The sequence below is a fragment of the Heliconius melpomene genome, chromosome 10 (assembly GCF_056956725.1).
Source record: "Heliconius melpomene rosina isolate 202511_hmr_F chromosome 10, ASM5695672v1, whole genome shotgun sequence".
Classification (NCBI taxonomy): Eukaryota; Metazoa; Arthropoda; class Insecta; order Lepidoptera; family Nymphalidae; genus Heliconius; species Heliconius melpomene.
The window spans coordinates 10,082,275-10,099,284 of NC_140398.1; the positions used below are offsets into that span (position 1 = coordinate 10,082,275).

At 32.3% G+C, this 17,010-nt stretch overlaps 1 protein-coding gene across 2 annotated transcripts in view; it reads right to left on the reverse strand.

Moving 5' to 3' along the window:
* The window catches only part of stol (voltage-dependent calcium channel subunit stolid), a 48,399-nt gene that overhangs the window by 28,232 nt on the left and 3,157 nt on the right, over positions 1 to 17,010 (reverse strand). For both annotated transcript variants that reach the window (XM_085191447.1, XM_085191446.1), the window contains exons 2-3: positions 11,730 to 11,811; positions 5,540 to 5,650 (exon numbers count right to left, since the gene is read on the reverse strand). In XM_085191447.1, the coding sequence (XP_085047573.1) occupies positions 5,540 to 5,650; positions 11,730 to 11,811 (193 nt within the window). The remainder of the gene's footprint in view (positions 1 to 5,539; positions 5,651 to 11,729; positions 11,812 to 17,010) is intronic.

A 17,010-nucleotide genomic window follows, 5' to 3' on the forward strand; every position in this document is an offset into this window, starting at 1 on the left:
GTTATAATCTTATATAACTTAACAATTACTTGGTAACTAATTTCACTTGTGCTATACAAGTGTCAAGGGTGTTTGCATGATTTATCAGGTTAACATTATATATACGAGTACATCATTTGTTATTTGGGGAATGTTACTACACTCCGTTTTACGTCGGTCAAGCGAAAATATAGGTGATCAGATTTAGAAAAAAATATTGTGGGGAAAAAATACGTGTACATTCAACAAGAAATTAATTTCGATTCACCGTGCGGGTACCGGATTTATCACGTAGCAAGGTCAGAATAGATAATAGTCTGGGCTTGCGACTGAACTGTTTTGGGAGCTATTTGAAAATAAGCATTAGCATTCGCCTCTTTCTATACATCAAAAATGGAAATGGAAGTTCCACAAGTATTACGCCTATTAGGTTTTAAGAAAAGGAATAGGTCGGGTCTGAATGACGAAACACTAACATCCACAGGGATTTTGTACTGTTTCTCATACATGTCCGCCTTGACAGTCCATTCAGGAGCTGATTCTAAAATCGAGTACTTGGCTTTTGTGTATATTATTTAAACGAGCTTTCTTTCACAAACGTTATTAATCAGTTGTTATATTTATAACGCTTAATCATGGTAACGTAGTAATGTATTGATCACTATATATGAGTATATATGCAAGGTAGGGTGCACAAAAGTAAATAAATGTTTACCGCTTCTATTGCCTCCCTAAAGATATAGCAAAATTTTTCGGTAGCTTTACCTCATCTTATCAAAAACTTTGATGTAGAGCACATTAAGATAGTAGAGAGCTGGCGATCAACCACACTGGCGATCGAGCCACTTTACAGTTAATTGAATACAGATATTCATTTGTTTTGCATTTCTAAGCTTATGTATAGATTTTTATACTTCAAATTCAATAATAAAATTACATATACGAAATCTTTACCTGTACTAAATGAGATTAAACTGATATCGATATCACCCCGTAGCCCGTACGACCTGCCTGTGTACGTGTGCGTATCAGTAATTACTTTCATGTAAAATAACTATTAGCGCACTGGCAACTAGGTCGCGTTTTGTTCCCACCGCCGGTTCATTGCTCCTAAATATCAGATACGTGGATTTAACGCAAATATGTCACATTAGCTATTGTTTGTGGTGCTTAATTAAATACGCTGGCGTACGCTTTTGATAATAAATTTAATACAATACGAATTAATGTCAAAGCTCCAAAAATTAGAAACAAAATTGGTTGTTTAATGTAAATTAATAAAAAAATTACAAAAATCTTATCTGTGTTAAAATATTGAATTCTGTTGATATTTTTTAACATTTTTAAGCACTTTAGTCATGCTTTTTCCAAAAACTATAATTAAATCGCAATACATATTTTAGTTTGAACGGTATTGATATTATCGATTTTAATTTGTCAACGTTGCTTGACGTTTTTTGTCTCGTTAAACGAAGTATTGTTTGGATGGCGGGCGAGGAGGCCGAGGAGGCCGAGGTTAGAGGGTGGCGTGATGGCGTCCTGTTTACATTATAGCTAGCTATTATAATATTATGATTTATTACTCAATCGGTGCGCCGCCAGGCATAGCGGCTTCGTAATTTCACCTGAATTTCGTTCACATACGCGCATTTACACTAAGGAATTTAAACTACGCTGAAACACGTAAAGGAGAGCCTTTGATATAGATTAATTTTATGAACTACTTTGAAATATACAAAAATTTATTCAATTTTACAAGTTAAGCTTACATATTTTTCGTTCATTAAACTCTGTCTGTGTCAATTTACATATAAAATGTTTATACTGAATATTGTGGTATATACTTATACGTTGTTTAAAAGCCCGAGTCGCTGACCGTTAAATTTTCGAGAGACATTCTTGTCTGAACTTTCTATGTATACTCCGTAAATAAGGTCTTGCACATTTTCAAACGTTTTGGGTTTCTATTTTAATGTATTTCTAAGCTCTTATACGAGTGCTGCGACAAGTGTAGCTGTTTTATCTATGCAAAATTAAAAGTAAATATTTAAATATATTAGCATTTTATTTTTGATTAATTTACGTCTGAATAATATTTTATACGTTTGAAATTGCCGAACAAATAAAACATTGTTAATTTAAATCACATAATATTATTTTGTTACATTTAATTATAAAATATTTTTATTATTCTCTCATTACATTTTCTCTTACTTTGATTTCCACAGAAAATAAACGACTATTGAGCCAAAACGCTGCGTCGTGCCGATAGAATTACGTATCCGGTACAAATCACAGAACATTCCAATCTCTACGGTTAATTGAATACTGTAGGCCTTCATTACGTCGCGTGGGGATGAATTGACAAAAAAGGAACTTTTCCAGCACGGCTCTAGTAGATTGTGTGGTCGGGAACAAAAACCACAAATGGCATTGGGGTGGTTGGATCGGTTGGTTCATACTCGAACTTGGCTTTCACACGACAAACATTGTCGCTCCTTCATAAATCTTTGTGTTCAACTCAACGGAGGTTGGGTATTAAATGTTTTACCAGAACACTTAAGTACTTCTTAACGAACTTTGGTCGCATGAAACATGTTTTTGAGTGTTTACTCTAGAAAGAAGAATCTCATCTGAAAATATGTTCTTTTTGTTTTATGGTTTTCGGTGGCGTTGTGGTTAAATTTAATTAAATTAAAATTAGAAAGAATTCATTTTCGTATAGATTTTAATATGAATAGCTTCGTTTTAGATGTTTTATAGTACGAACATTTTTAAATAATCTATCTAATCTTATTTGAAAATGTACATCCTATATATACTTAAAATTCTTTAAATATATTCGACAACCCCTATAATGTTCCCACCTTATGAAGCCGTCGTATACCAAATAACGTCAGCTACGACGCAAGGTATATTTATATCGCAATGTTGACTGTTTACGTGTATAAGGAAGTTCTTCGCAAATATAATATTATCATATGAGCTTTGATGAAGTCAAATATTTTGTTGGTAAGACATGTCATCTAATGTGTGGAAAAACTTAAATTGTATGTAAAAATAACTGGTACACATGTAGAACTAAGCCATAAGTAAAGATTATGTATATATATAATTAATATTATATTTAATCTATCTTATAATCAAACTATAGAGTTATATTCTACACTATTTTCTTTTCAACAATTATTTTATTATTTTCTTCTTCTATACTATAATAAAATATATCAAAACAATGTACATAATGCTTAACAGATTTTTAATAGTGTCTGTCTCTTTGTCAGTTTGTACATCACACGCATATCTTCTGAACTACAGGAACGATAAGAATGAAACTTTTCTGTAGCTCTGGACACGCTATATTTGATTTTGAAGACTTGATGACGATTTTTCAGTGACATAAAAATTAAAGATTTGGAATTTCTATTGAACAATTAGGTATAAAACTCCAGGTATAATATAAGACATAAAGAAAGGCCGCCTTAACAAAAGTTGTCAAGCATTAAAGTACATACAATTAAGTAGTATCAATTTCACATTTCTATAGACATATAAAATAGAAGATCTGTAACAGAACTGTAACAGCCTAGCTAAGGAAATTGCGACTTCAAAATAACGATGTTTTTTCAAGAAATTACATATAGTTATTCCACGACACTAAAACACCAACAAACAATTCAAAAAAGAATCTTCATCTCTTCTTTTAACTAAAGCTGCTGCCCCGTTTTTGTAGAACTTTTACTGATTTATTAAATGTAATAACCATATATTTAACTATTTATCATATTAAAATAACCAATTTTCTCTAAATATCCTTAATAAAAAGATAAAAGTCCAGTAAACCGTTATGTAAAACTAAGATATCTGTATTTTAAATTAATATTCATCATTTCAACGTCAAAGAAACTGGTGATAAAAAGAAGCGGATAGCTTTTTTATTTAAGTTTCTATCAAAGACTCATCTCATTGTGAAGACAACAATTCTGTAAAAGAGTAGCTTTTCTTATAAGCAAAGCGATTTGTTTCATTATGAAAACAAAAGGTCCTTGAAGGGCTAATATTTTAATATTTATTTATACGTTGTCGTGTTGGAAGAATGCACTCGATGAGTATTAAGATACTTTGTTTCAATTAGGAGCAGCAAGTGCTTTTAAGTTCAATTAAACGAAAGCAGTAAAAGTTTCAATTTTATGGATAGTCCTCTTAAAAATTAGTAATATTTAAGAATTTCAATACTAAAAGTACCTAACTTGATTAAAAATAGCGTTTTTTTTATAACTGCTTTATCTATTTTATACTATTAAGTTTATTTATACTTATTTTGTTAGTATTTTGTATTTATGATTATTTCTTATTCTCATTTAATTTTAGGTTTTTTTTATAGTGAGAGAATTTAGAGATATTTAAAATTCTCCTAATAACATTGCTGATGGATCTCAGTGTTTTCAACCTGATTCCAATACCTACGCTCTAATAATAAGTTTAAATTTTAAATATTAAAAATAGAGGATAAATTAAAATAAATTTAAAAAAATGCTATTGACTTTCCTTTAAAATTCTATTTTAACTTCGAGTACATGAAATTGTAAACACAAATTGATATGAAACAGTGTTAAATAAATTACGCAAGAATACTTACACAGCGCCAATGAGTTAGTTAGACTGTCTTTTTAAGGTTTCTAACATGTTAATCTAGGTGAGAATTAACTTTACGGTAATTGTATTAGTTGCGTCACAGTAAATAAATAGTACATATTCTATATAGTAAATAGTATATTATGCTATTTTTAAAATTTATTATATCTATAGGGTGGAATTGTCAGCGCCACTTTAAATGAAACCACAGTTTTAACTACTCTCTAAAAGCCTAATATATTTCGGAAAAAAAATAATTCTCCAAAATGAAAAAAAATTTTTTTCAAACATAATATAAATAATAAAATTATCGTTTTAAAATAAAACGCCATTTGTAAAATATAACATAGGCACGCACAGACTTACCTGTCAAATCGGAAACATCGCACACGTATGTGTGCGTCACACGAAATACAGGTATGGATAAAAATCGTGAAATGAAAAAAAAATCCTACGTCCAAACCGTTGAGGTACCTTGATTATTTTTTTTAATTCTGGGTTTGAAATATTTTACCCTATATGCAGTTTCAGTAAAAGAAGCGCTGCCTCTTCCACCCTGTATATAAGTTAATTACGGCATAGTCGGCATAGCAAACATCACATATTGAGTTGTGGTCTTATGGACCTTGGTCTTCTAATAAAATGTTAGAGAAAATGTAACAAGTTCGCAAAAAACAAATACTACTTGGAAAACCATATAACGATCTTTGCGTTTATTTAAATTACATATAAACGATAGCTCAACAAAGGGTAGATAAAAAAGACAATGATGTTATACACGTAAATACAAATAAGAACAAACAACCATCTGATTGCATTCCTGTTAAAGTCTGATTAAACTATAGTTTCATTAATAGTTTTTTATTCTTACTTATGTCAATAATTCATATTTTTAGGAAACTAAAAAGTATACATTTGTACTTACCATAACTGCGTTTATCTTGAAGTCCATGTGGTTCTTAACTTCAGCAGCTAGTTCCCGGACCAGAAGAAGTCCATCCTTTCGCACCACTTCCACATTGTATTCATGATATTTCTGGACAAAGAAAACATATTTTTAAATTTAATAAAATTGTCACATTTATTATTATACATTTAAAAGGCTACAATTCACGTGGTCTCTTTGGCATTAAATGCTTAACGATTTAAAGGTACGGCAACAATCGATAGAGTGGCATTTGTAAGTAACTCTGTCTATTTGGAGACGAAAAATCGATATACATCGAACTGAACTATTGTTTTCATTGTGTAGAGTATTCCAATGAAATCAAAACTATCTTACACATCGTTTGTTACATATGTAGATATAGATACACAATTTCGTTTATAAGCCAATATAAATGAATATAGCACTAGTTGAATAAACTAGTAGTAATATCGGTGCGAGCAGGCACGTAATTTAAGGCTTTCATAGCAGATATACATGCGTCGAGGAGTGTAACGCTCGCATTATTCGCTAAAATGACAACAATCGCGCACTCGCGCTACATTAGGCGGTGAGTTATTGGGCTCAACATGGCGGCTCAGATCTGTCAAATTTAAAAATGGAAACACGTCCGGAATTTGGCGGATGCTGGCTGCCAAATTATTGTTATTCGACGGAGACGCCGCCCCGCCAGCGGTGTTATTGAATTTTGGATTGTACCCGATGTCGTCTTTGTAGCGCTATCTAATCTAATCAAATATATTATTACAGTTTGGCTAATTCTGTTTTTTATTTCGTTTTTATACAATAAAGCATAATTGGTAATAGGCAGTATTTAAAATGTTCAAGAATCTCATGTTTTATATTATCTCAAGCGTGTAATTGCAACGAATAGATACTTTTTATTTTTTTTATATTGTTAAAGGAAACATTCAATTAACGTATGGGTTAATAGAAATCGGAAATTAAACGATGCTCTATACAGTCTTTATACAAAGGTAGTAAACCTTTTTACTGCAAAACAGTCTCCGTTCACCCAATAAAGTTCATTTTAAGTACACCTCCGCTGTGGGATAAAAATGGCGGACGTAGAGGACTACGGGCTACGAAGCGTCTGTACTGTAATCGTATCATTTTAACGACTCGTTGATGTCGTATTGCTCGAATCGAATAGCTCTATTAGTAATGACGTTATTTTACGCTCTTTCGCCTATTGTACTTTCAATTTTATTTATTTTATTATTATAGTTCACAAATTTAACTATTTGTAGAATAAATTTTCGTGTTTAAACGGCATTGACATATTACGTACTGTAATATTTTTGAGACTCGTCACTCGACATTGTATTTTTAAATTGCGTCGTAACTAAAATAATCAACAAAATTAATTAAAATTAATGTGGCATATAAATTTACCTTGAATATTCAATTTATTTTATGTTGCAGATAAACTTTTATATAAGCTTTGCGTCAAAATATTTATTTTAATGAGACTTCAGCGCGACTGTCTCTTCAAACCTGGGTCAAGTTAATTTTTATTTATAAAGCTCTCGTAGTTTAATTAAGCCCAACTCTATGGGTGGTTTCATAAAAACATAGATTTACTTTAATCCAATTAAACGTAATAATATCCTCATATTTTTCATTCCACCATTTCCATAAGCAATTACAATAATAATGAATGAATGTAAATAACATTAGAATACATAGATTTTCAGGAATATTTAATGAAGTGGGTGAGAGCTGCAGCGCGGGCGGCGGTCCCCCGGGGACGCATTGGCCGACAAGGAAGCTAAATTCAATTAAGCCCGTTAATTTAATCCGGTCTGTATTCTGCACCTCCGTCCTTACAGGCCACCCGGTGATTGGACGATGCTTCTAATGATTACTAGTTTTAGTAATCGAAGTTGATATCATAACGTGTTATCCTTATGCTGTCGTTACTGCTGCTTCAAATATATTAATTTGCATTTAATTATTAATTATTATTAATTATTTTGATGGAAATATATACATACATTATGGAGTCGTTTGTTGGCAGATTTCACATTCTGTTCTGTTATTTGTTTCTTTGAATGTGCCAGAGTCACTTATACAAAAAACATACTGAGTAATAAATTATTTCAATATTAATAATTATTATATATATATATATGTTCTTTTTTGGTCTAAGGATTTTTTTAGCGTCACGCTGTATCCCGCACACACCAGGATAGGCAAAGGGAAGCTAGTTTTAAGATACTCTGTTCCCGATTTACCTCCTAATTCTAGAAGCTTTGCGTTTTGAGTAGTAGACCTCAACGCTGCCCTTGCCGCGACAACAGAGCGAAAAAAATGGAAATATTAAATATTTCATTTCCTCGAGAGGGAATCGAACCCACAACCTTTCACGTTTAAAGTCACACTTTGTGCCTGCGCTAGAACTGGCCTCATTAATTAATATTTTATCTTTATTGATTTTGTAATAATTTAATTGACGAAAAGCTTTTATATAATTTCTGCATTTGTATGACAAAACGTTATAGTCCGCATTGACTATAAACTGCGAATTTTGTGCTATAGGTACGAAAGAGGTCCGCTGTGGAACTACATTATATAATATCATTGCATAACCCCTCTCGACCTCTACCCATTGTTAGACATTGGAAATACCGCAATGTTACACTATCTTAGGTCATAGTTGCCGATTTAGTCTTATTCAATCACTTTTGTAATGCACTTGCCAAATATTTTTTTTGATGAATGATAATAATTTATATGTATTTTAGGGTTCCGCATCTCGAAAGTAAAATGGGATCAAGATAAATTATATCAAGATAGCTTGCAGATATCAAGTTGAAATATCAAATGTTTAGATCTACAGTTGCATAGAGTACAGAAAAATCAAACTTCTAAGTCAAAGTAATCAAAAGATCAGATTTGCTACAATCCTAAAATTGGTACCTTCTTGGAATTGAAATTGGAACCTTCGGTGGGAGAGTCCAACATACACTTGACCGGTTATTATTATTTATAAATTAAAAATATAAATTTGTGAATTAATATTAGATAATAAACATTGAACAAATTAACATATATTTTGTAATACGTAAAAAGGTAAATACGCTTGGTCACGATACGTTTAGGCGAGGGACCAGCACTCCTCGACGGACAGGGCTTTTCACTCGGGCGGCAGTTGTGCGTACCACTCACAAGAGAACTCCATTTACGTACGCAAAAAATATGTACCACACGAGGGGGGGGGGTGGTACATAACTTAATATGATTTAACATTTGCTCACTCATTTAGATTTATATTCAAATAGATTTATATTAATTATTATTTATAATTTAATTATGTGACCGTCTATGCGGTTTCGGAGGCTGTGTGCGGTTTCTATTAAACCGCATTTAGTTCGATTGGTGAAGTGCTATATACATATATCGTTATGTATGATTTCTCTATTCGTAATATTCCAATTAGTATGTAGATACATATGTATAAATATTAGTTCTATGGTTTGCCAACTGCGAGGCGTGTGGGGGGAAATATTACTTGAGCTGTGAAATATGGGTTAGGAATGCTTATAAAGGTAACTAAATACGTACCCTGTTTTTAAATTAACATATTATTTTAAGTGTACACTTAATATTATAAAGGTCAAAGTCAAAGCTTAGGTTATTAAGTACAAATAAGTGTTTCCAAAAGCTTATATTTCAGAATGAATAATAACGTAAATTTGCTATTATCTTGTTGAAAATATCTTCGTTTCTTATTGATATTTTCAGGTAAATGGTTTACTTAAATTATTTGCTAATAATATACGAGTATAGTGGGTAAAGCAGCGTCCATTCATTTTACCTTTGATGTAAACTCTCCCGCATCCAACAAAGTTTTCGCCACAACCATTTATTCTAAGTAATATTTATGTATAAAACATGTACATAGTACATTGTGTACGTGTTATATACCTACATGTTTTTTATACAAATACCTAAAGATTTATATTAAAAAAATATTAAAATCTACTTAATATTGTAATACTTTTTAATTGTATTTTACTACAAAATATTCTCCATATAATTCTAATCTTCATATAAATCATGTAATCTTTGTCTGTGGTGATAATCAGAGTTTCATCCAAAAAACAAAGAATATTTTACCTGAACAGTACTAAATGAAATTAAAGTTTTTGAAGCGCAAAAGAGTGAACAAAGCATCTTGGAATTTTCAATCTGTTCAAATGTTCAATCCTCGCTCGATATTAATATTGAACATTTACTGAAGTCCATTTCAAAATTTCTCTTTTTACATTTTTATGAAAAAACTATAATTTCTCAAATCTCATATGAAAATTACAAATGACAGAAGAATTAACCAAATAAAAGTAAGAATCTAAACATGTATGTTTTTACTAATATGATATTGTTTTATGATATGAAAATAATGAAGTAGCCTGAATACAGCATATGGAAAATTATATAGTAAGAAAAGACGTAATCACGTAACGATATATGATTTTTTAAAGAAAATTGTAGATAAATGCTTTTAATTGCTGTAAAATACACAGGTTCCATCAGAGAACCGAAATACCTATTGAACAAATTGGAGACATTTCTTAGAAAGCGCATGTACGACATCGACATTACCTATCGCCATCTACCTTGTTCCACTTTTCTCGATAGTGCCCCAAGCCCGTATAAGGTGAAGGCCTTTATAAAATACTGGCGAAATTAGGTTAAACTCCGTCCACAGCCTCGGTGAGAACATCCGACGGATGGACAAAACCATTTTAAAAGATTACACGAATGACGTGGAATTGGTCTGGATCATATTGTACAAACGCTTTGCGAACGATACCTTGCACAATTATTTATTATAGTTATTTTATTAGATGGTTAATTATTTTATTGTATATTTAACGTAAGAGTAGTAAAACAACAATTATTTATATGAACCGTAAATGGGGAAATAATAGAGTTATGAACTAAATAAGTATATATAAATGATTTATAGCAGTGATATCGCGTAGGTAGTTTGCGATAGACGCCGCTAATATTGAATAAGTTCCGATGGCAAAGTTTCTCTTTCGAAACATTATATTACTTTCAGGAGCGCGATCTCGGACAGAATTTTGATTGTTCTACCACAGAGGCAGACGTGGTCGAAATGTGTAGGTTCATCACATGCCGATGATGCCGAATAATTGTTAAAAAAAAGCTTTTAAATATGTCCATAATGTGTCAAATATGCAGAAAAAGAGTAAATCAGAATACGTATTTTATGCATGTGTAATTACAGTGTCAGTGTCAGCGAAGAAAGGAAAATATTAAATATTTAATTTCCTCTAGTGTAATATATAAATAAATTTCCTCGAGTTGAAATCGAACTCACAATCTGTTACGTTTACAGTCACACGCTTGTGCTCCTGCGCTACGACTGACTTCGATTTATTAATTACTCGTCTTAGAAGTAAGTATGCAACAAATAATTAATAATTACCTAGACCTCGAAGTCTATTGATGGGTAACCTTTACTTGTACATGGTACGACTGGTACGACCTATCTCATTACATGAATAGTTTACTCTTTCGATTTGTTATCTAAATTGGAATTACTATATATGTATTTCAGTGGCATCGAATAATTTCTAACCAAAATAATTTGAAAATAACTTAATTCATTGGTAAGCTTAATTATTACAATTTTGATTAAATTATAACAAAGAAAAATATTTCATACAATTACTATTTCCATGAATACAGTATTATTATAATGAAAATTAAATAAACATATAAATTTATAACGAGCGAATTTCACTAATTAGAGTGCCTCATGTGACGTTTCTGTGATTTCAATTGAAATTGGAATACAAAAAAATATAAGAGTTTCATCTAGAGACTAGAGACTAGCAGATATCGAAGGTCGCTGTTAATTATCGTAGTGGTAAGTGTACTCGGGAGTCGGGAGTCGGGAGTCGGGAGTACGCCGAGTGTATTTCAACAGTATCTGATACTTCCCACCCGCCCGTAACTGGGTCGCGAAGAGGAGCGGCCCCGCGGGCACGGGTGGGGGTGCGAACTCTCTCGTTGCGTTTTTGTAGCAGCGCGTCCAACCGATCGGCCCGGCGTTGCCCCTCGCTTCACTTCTAAAGCGAAAAGAATACCACACACTTCTCTCGGATACCGCCGTGAAAATGCATTTACTCACGTTTTGTATTTGATTCATTTTTGTGAAGTGCCGCCCGAACTCCCACAGGTCGACGCCGAACTTCAGCGCCCAATTCTTGACTCTGCAACAAAAAATATATTACCTCGTACCTCTTCATGTCACGCATCGTTTGTCACGACATTTAATTAAGTGTCCGGGTAGATCTATGCCCTTGTTCCATTTGGACGTAAAAAATCTTGTCTGAACAATTCAAGAAAGCTCGGAGGACGAACTTTGTCCTCATAATAGTCGTATAATGCAGAAAAGTTTTTATATCTTTCCTTTTTCCGAGAGAGGATCAACAAAATAGTTATTGTTTGTCCAAATATAGTCCAAATTAATAGACTTGAGCTTAAGTTCATTATTATGAATATATAGAGTATAGAAATGTAAATAATAAACTAAATATAGATATAATAGAAAATTATATTTCCTAATATTTCCATTCTTTATATTTCTAATTAGGAACTTTTCGGTAATACCCAGTAACTAATGATTACTTTTTTAATAACTTCATTCCATAACGAGTGCCATTGTTACAAAACAATATACAAGAAGTGTTCCCCTACAATCACACATAGTAATTGCAGTAACACTATACACTATACTCCACGTAATTACCTTTTGTCTCGCTTTATTATATTTCTTTTGACAATATTTACCTTTACGTATCAAATTCAAGTAGGGTACGTCAAAGATATGGCTGAAACGTGTATTAAGAACCGAAATGATTCTCAGAAGTAAATGTGATTGGGGGGAAGCGGGTTAAGCATTTTTTCCACTCGGTCGACCACCCTTATAACAAGTAAGTGTTATCAGAGGTTACACTGGGTATCATTTTGTCGCAGCGTGAGATATAGGAGGGCTCATGATGGGAGGACCAATTTAATTAACGAGTGTAACGAGCCTTGCGAAGAGCAGGTACTACTGGCGTGTGATTGAAAATGTTATTCTCTTTTAATATTAAAATATTGTTGTAAAGCATTATTTATGTATTTTATGTGATAGGTATTAAAAATGTTTAAACATGTGAGAATGCGTTTTTGTTACAAGGGGAACAAACTAAAGAAAATCTTGTGTAAGGACACTCCGTTCTCCACATAATTTTCCAGAAACTGCGAGTTGAGAAGCTGCTGCCAACCTCAACGTCACGTTTTGTCTTGATACTAAGACGAGGAAATGATAACAATTCATACCCCCGAGCGCGAATCGAACTTACAACCGTCGCGTTTACAGCCAGAAGCTATATCTCTAGCCTCTCTCGCGGCCTCTGCATAATTTTATTTAAATATCTACCGAAAAGTAATTTCTACATATTTTATGAAGATTCAAATTCTAATAAAAATAGTCTCAAGTTAAAGTTAAAGATTTTAGTTTAAAGATAGATTAATGGATGGAGTTCTAAATAGTGTAGTAGTTCTCAATTATTTTTAACATATTGTTCCAGATTCAAATATGCTATGTTTAAATCCTCGTCTAAGCAGTGAGTAAACACTATTTTTATCTTACTACAATTTCTATTTCGAACCAAGGTATACATTTAAGTAATAGGCATATAAATAAAATTAAAAAATATTATTTTTATGAGTTAATTCTCAAATTAAATTAAAAAAAAACAATAAATAAATACAGTATATATATACCTTATTAGTTTTATATATTTTTCCACTAAATAAATCAAATATATTAACGTTAAAAATATGTACATCACTAAGTTCAATAGGTATCGCTTTTATTTATTATTCGAAACGGCCCACAGAGTGTTCTCATTAGCAATCGGGGATGTTCGCGGCCATTGTTCTAACTTGGGCCGTCATGAGCAGAAGTTACGAATTTTAAATTATTTAAAGCGCTCCTCCTCACCCGCTTCGGGTCTTCCTCTACCACGACACCGTCAGGTGCTCACAAGCGCTCTTAGGGCGACTGAAAATACGATCTTTTGAAATGAAATGCCGGGTAGCGGCCCTTCGAGAGTGCTATCTGCGTAACTGTTATCATTTTTGTTTATATTCTAATACTGTAAGCATTTATCTTACTCGGGAAATGGTCTTATGTTTATGTACTGTATAAGTTATTTATTTAGCTGTAAAAATAAATGATCATAAAACAAGTGTTTTTAAACTACTTATACAAAAAATAAATTTGTAGAAATCAGCGAAGAAAACTTACAAACACGGTATCTCCTCTTGGAAAAGTTTTGAAAGCTTAAATAAAAAGCACTAAAAGCTTCACTGGTCCAGGTCCTAAAAGAAATCCTGAATAGTGTTAAAAAACGAAAAGTGGCGGATTAACAGAGCAGAGATCCGCTTAAAATATCTTGTTACTATAATCGGTTTAACCCTAGCCCGGGCCCGGCGCTAACCCCCGCGCCGCGCCGGAATCTCGCGACTAACTCGATTTGACTCTTACCTGATTTACGACTAGCTTTATTGTTTCTACACCTTTAGCAATGTGATTTAGTTGGAGTATGATTCCTTTGAAGATACTATTGTTATAAAATACTTAGATAAATTTTAGTATTCAATATTTGTTCAATTTCCAATTAACAAAAACGAGTGTTGTTTGAACAACCATTATTTATGTTTTACTAGCAAATCCTTTTAAGGAATATTTAAAATGTTGATACTTAAGTCCTTACTTAATTAATATTACCCGATTGCTTCTTCAGCAATGCAACGCAAATTCAATAACATCTAAGCTAAATTAATTAAAGACGAAGTAGGTAATCCATGATATTTGGTTGCATCTGATAGTTGTTTTATTAATCAGCGTCGTCGTAGCAGACGGGGTGTCAGACGCGCGCCCTTACGTAAGCCAGCCTCCGTAGTACGCCGCCGCCCTCGCCCCTCGCGCCGCAACCCGCGCACCACCTCCCCCGCCCCCCACACCCCCTCTAGATCAATACCCGCGCCGGCCGCCTTTGACATGTGCCCCGCGTGCCTCTCCGCAAATATTTACGTTGTGGAAACAGATCATAACTAGTTTCATTTGCCTGTTTGTACGGCGGACCGCACAATAAAAACGTTTAATTGGCGGCTTATGAGTTAATCTAATCTGGATTTTTTTTTTTTTACTTATTTTTCGTTTTCTTTTTATTTACTTTAAAAATCTGATAGTTATCTCTTAACACCCTAATCTTAAATATTTTTTCTCAATATAGAAAAGAAATTGTTAATCGTAAGAAACTTTTCTTTAAGCTAACAACTTCCGAGCTTTAATTTTTATGTATAATTGAAACGAGGCAAATACTTGTCCTTTGCTGAAGCATTTTTTACTGTTATAAACCACGTGACCAAAAAGACATATTAGGCAACGTTGAAAAGGTCCTCGCTTAGAATTGTGGCTTTTAGAGGTTTTTTTTACATTGCCGCCCTAACTTCCAGTTAGGAAGTTAACAAATTTTTATTTGTACGGGACGGATAAATAATGTATATAATTTATTTTGCTTGTAATCAATGTATATCTGTGAGGGATATCCTATACAAAGTACCAAAGCATCTTTTTACTAGCGCGACTACGAACATTTCTTAGTGTAAGACTGATGATAAAATTATATTTATATATATTTTATAATATACTTAAATAAGCAAAAATCAAATCTTTGTAAACTTCTGTAAATATTGTAAAGTGGAACAGTTCGTTTGGTTGAGCGCACTAACATCACGAACTACTGTTTCTAATTATTAATTATTTTCATGTCGGATTGTCAATTTATAGAGGAAGGCTATATTTTATATAACGTCACGTAACGTAACCGTTGCGATGTAATCCACTGTACCTACGGAATATGTCATAGGTCAACACAACTCTGAGTTATTGCAATTAAAAGCTAATATTTTACAAAATGATTCCTTTCTAATATTTTTTTCCAAATAGACAACAATCTTATTAGAAAACAAAAAAAACACAATTACCAACGAAAATTACGTTTGGTAATACGAATTACTTCACTGGAATAAATAGCGGTGCGTTTATTGGAGCTAATGGAACGGAAACGCGTAGCCCACGAGCTACGTACGATGCTACGAGCTACAAGGCTACGCGGTAAATAATAATCAAAAAGACTGACCCAATTTTCATCAATAAAATCATGGATTTATTAATAATGAACAATTACTGGTATGGTAATATATGTTGAAATATAAAATGGTTAACATGTTGTAAAAAAATATTGAGAAAGAGAAGAGAAGAGGCCAATTTTCTTGGGTTTATTATTTTACCAAAAAATCTCAACAAAACACTGATTCAAGTTATTACTTCAAAAATAAAATACCTTAGAAACATGCTGCTACGGTATGTTACATGTCTAGACATAGGGTAATAACATATAAGAATACGAGTATATGCGATGGTTGACAATTTACATTTATATATATTTTTTAAATTATATTTATGACAAAATTATTATGCAATTTTGACTGCATACAATGATGTGCAGAAAATATCGATCTGGGGTTGAATGCTAAAGCCAATCTTAATATTTAAGATTTAGAATATATTATTCTTTAATTAGATCAGGTACACATACGGCGCTGCATCTGTAAAGAATTGAAAAGATACCTAGTAATTTATCAGTAGGTTTTTCCCAAGTAACCACAAATATTTGTAAGAATAAACAATATGAAGTGATATTTCTTTTTAATTTTATGCTTTATCCCATATTTGCGAGGCAGAGGGTCCTAATGTCAAAATACTCGTCCTTCACTGCCTGAATCCGAGCTATTGCGTGTTAAGGGGCGCAACTCTACGCTATGATTCATCGTAGGGTTCAGTCTAATTGATTCATTTAAAATATATAATTTAATAGAAAACCGATCGCAAAGTAATGCTTGCCTTCATATAAATAGTAATAACTTTTTTAAAAAAATATATTGAAATATATACTTTTTTATCACTTCCTGAGCATAGCATGTGGGTTGATATTGGAATGATAAGAGAAAGGTCAAAGATTATTAACAGAATATTCATTGAACGCCCACACCTTGTGGTTCATAACCACTAACAAGAATTTTATTAGCGAGACGATGTGAATAGAAATTTGTAACTTGATTGTACGATAATGAATTTGTGACAAGTTGTAATTTTCTATATTATACCAAAATAATTGGACCAGTTTAAAAACATAGTTTTTTCCTCTTTCCACATAATAAGTGTTATTTTTTAAATATTTGTTTAAGATATAACGTAATTAATTAACCCTCAATATAATGGAATTCACTAACACTATTAACTATAAATATATATTTCTTTATTTATTATTCAGCATTGTAGAATAGAATCT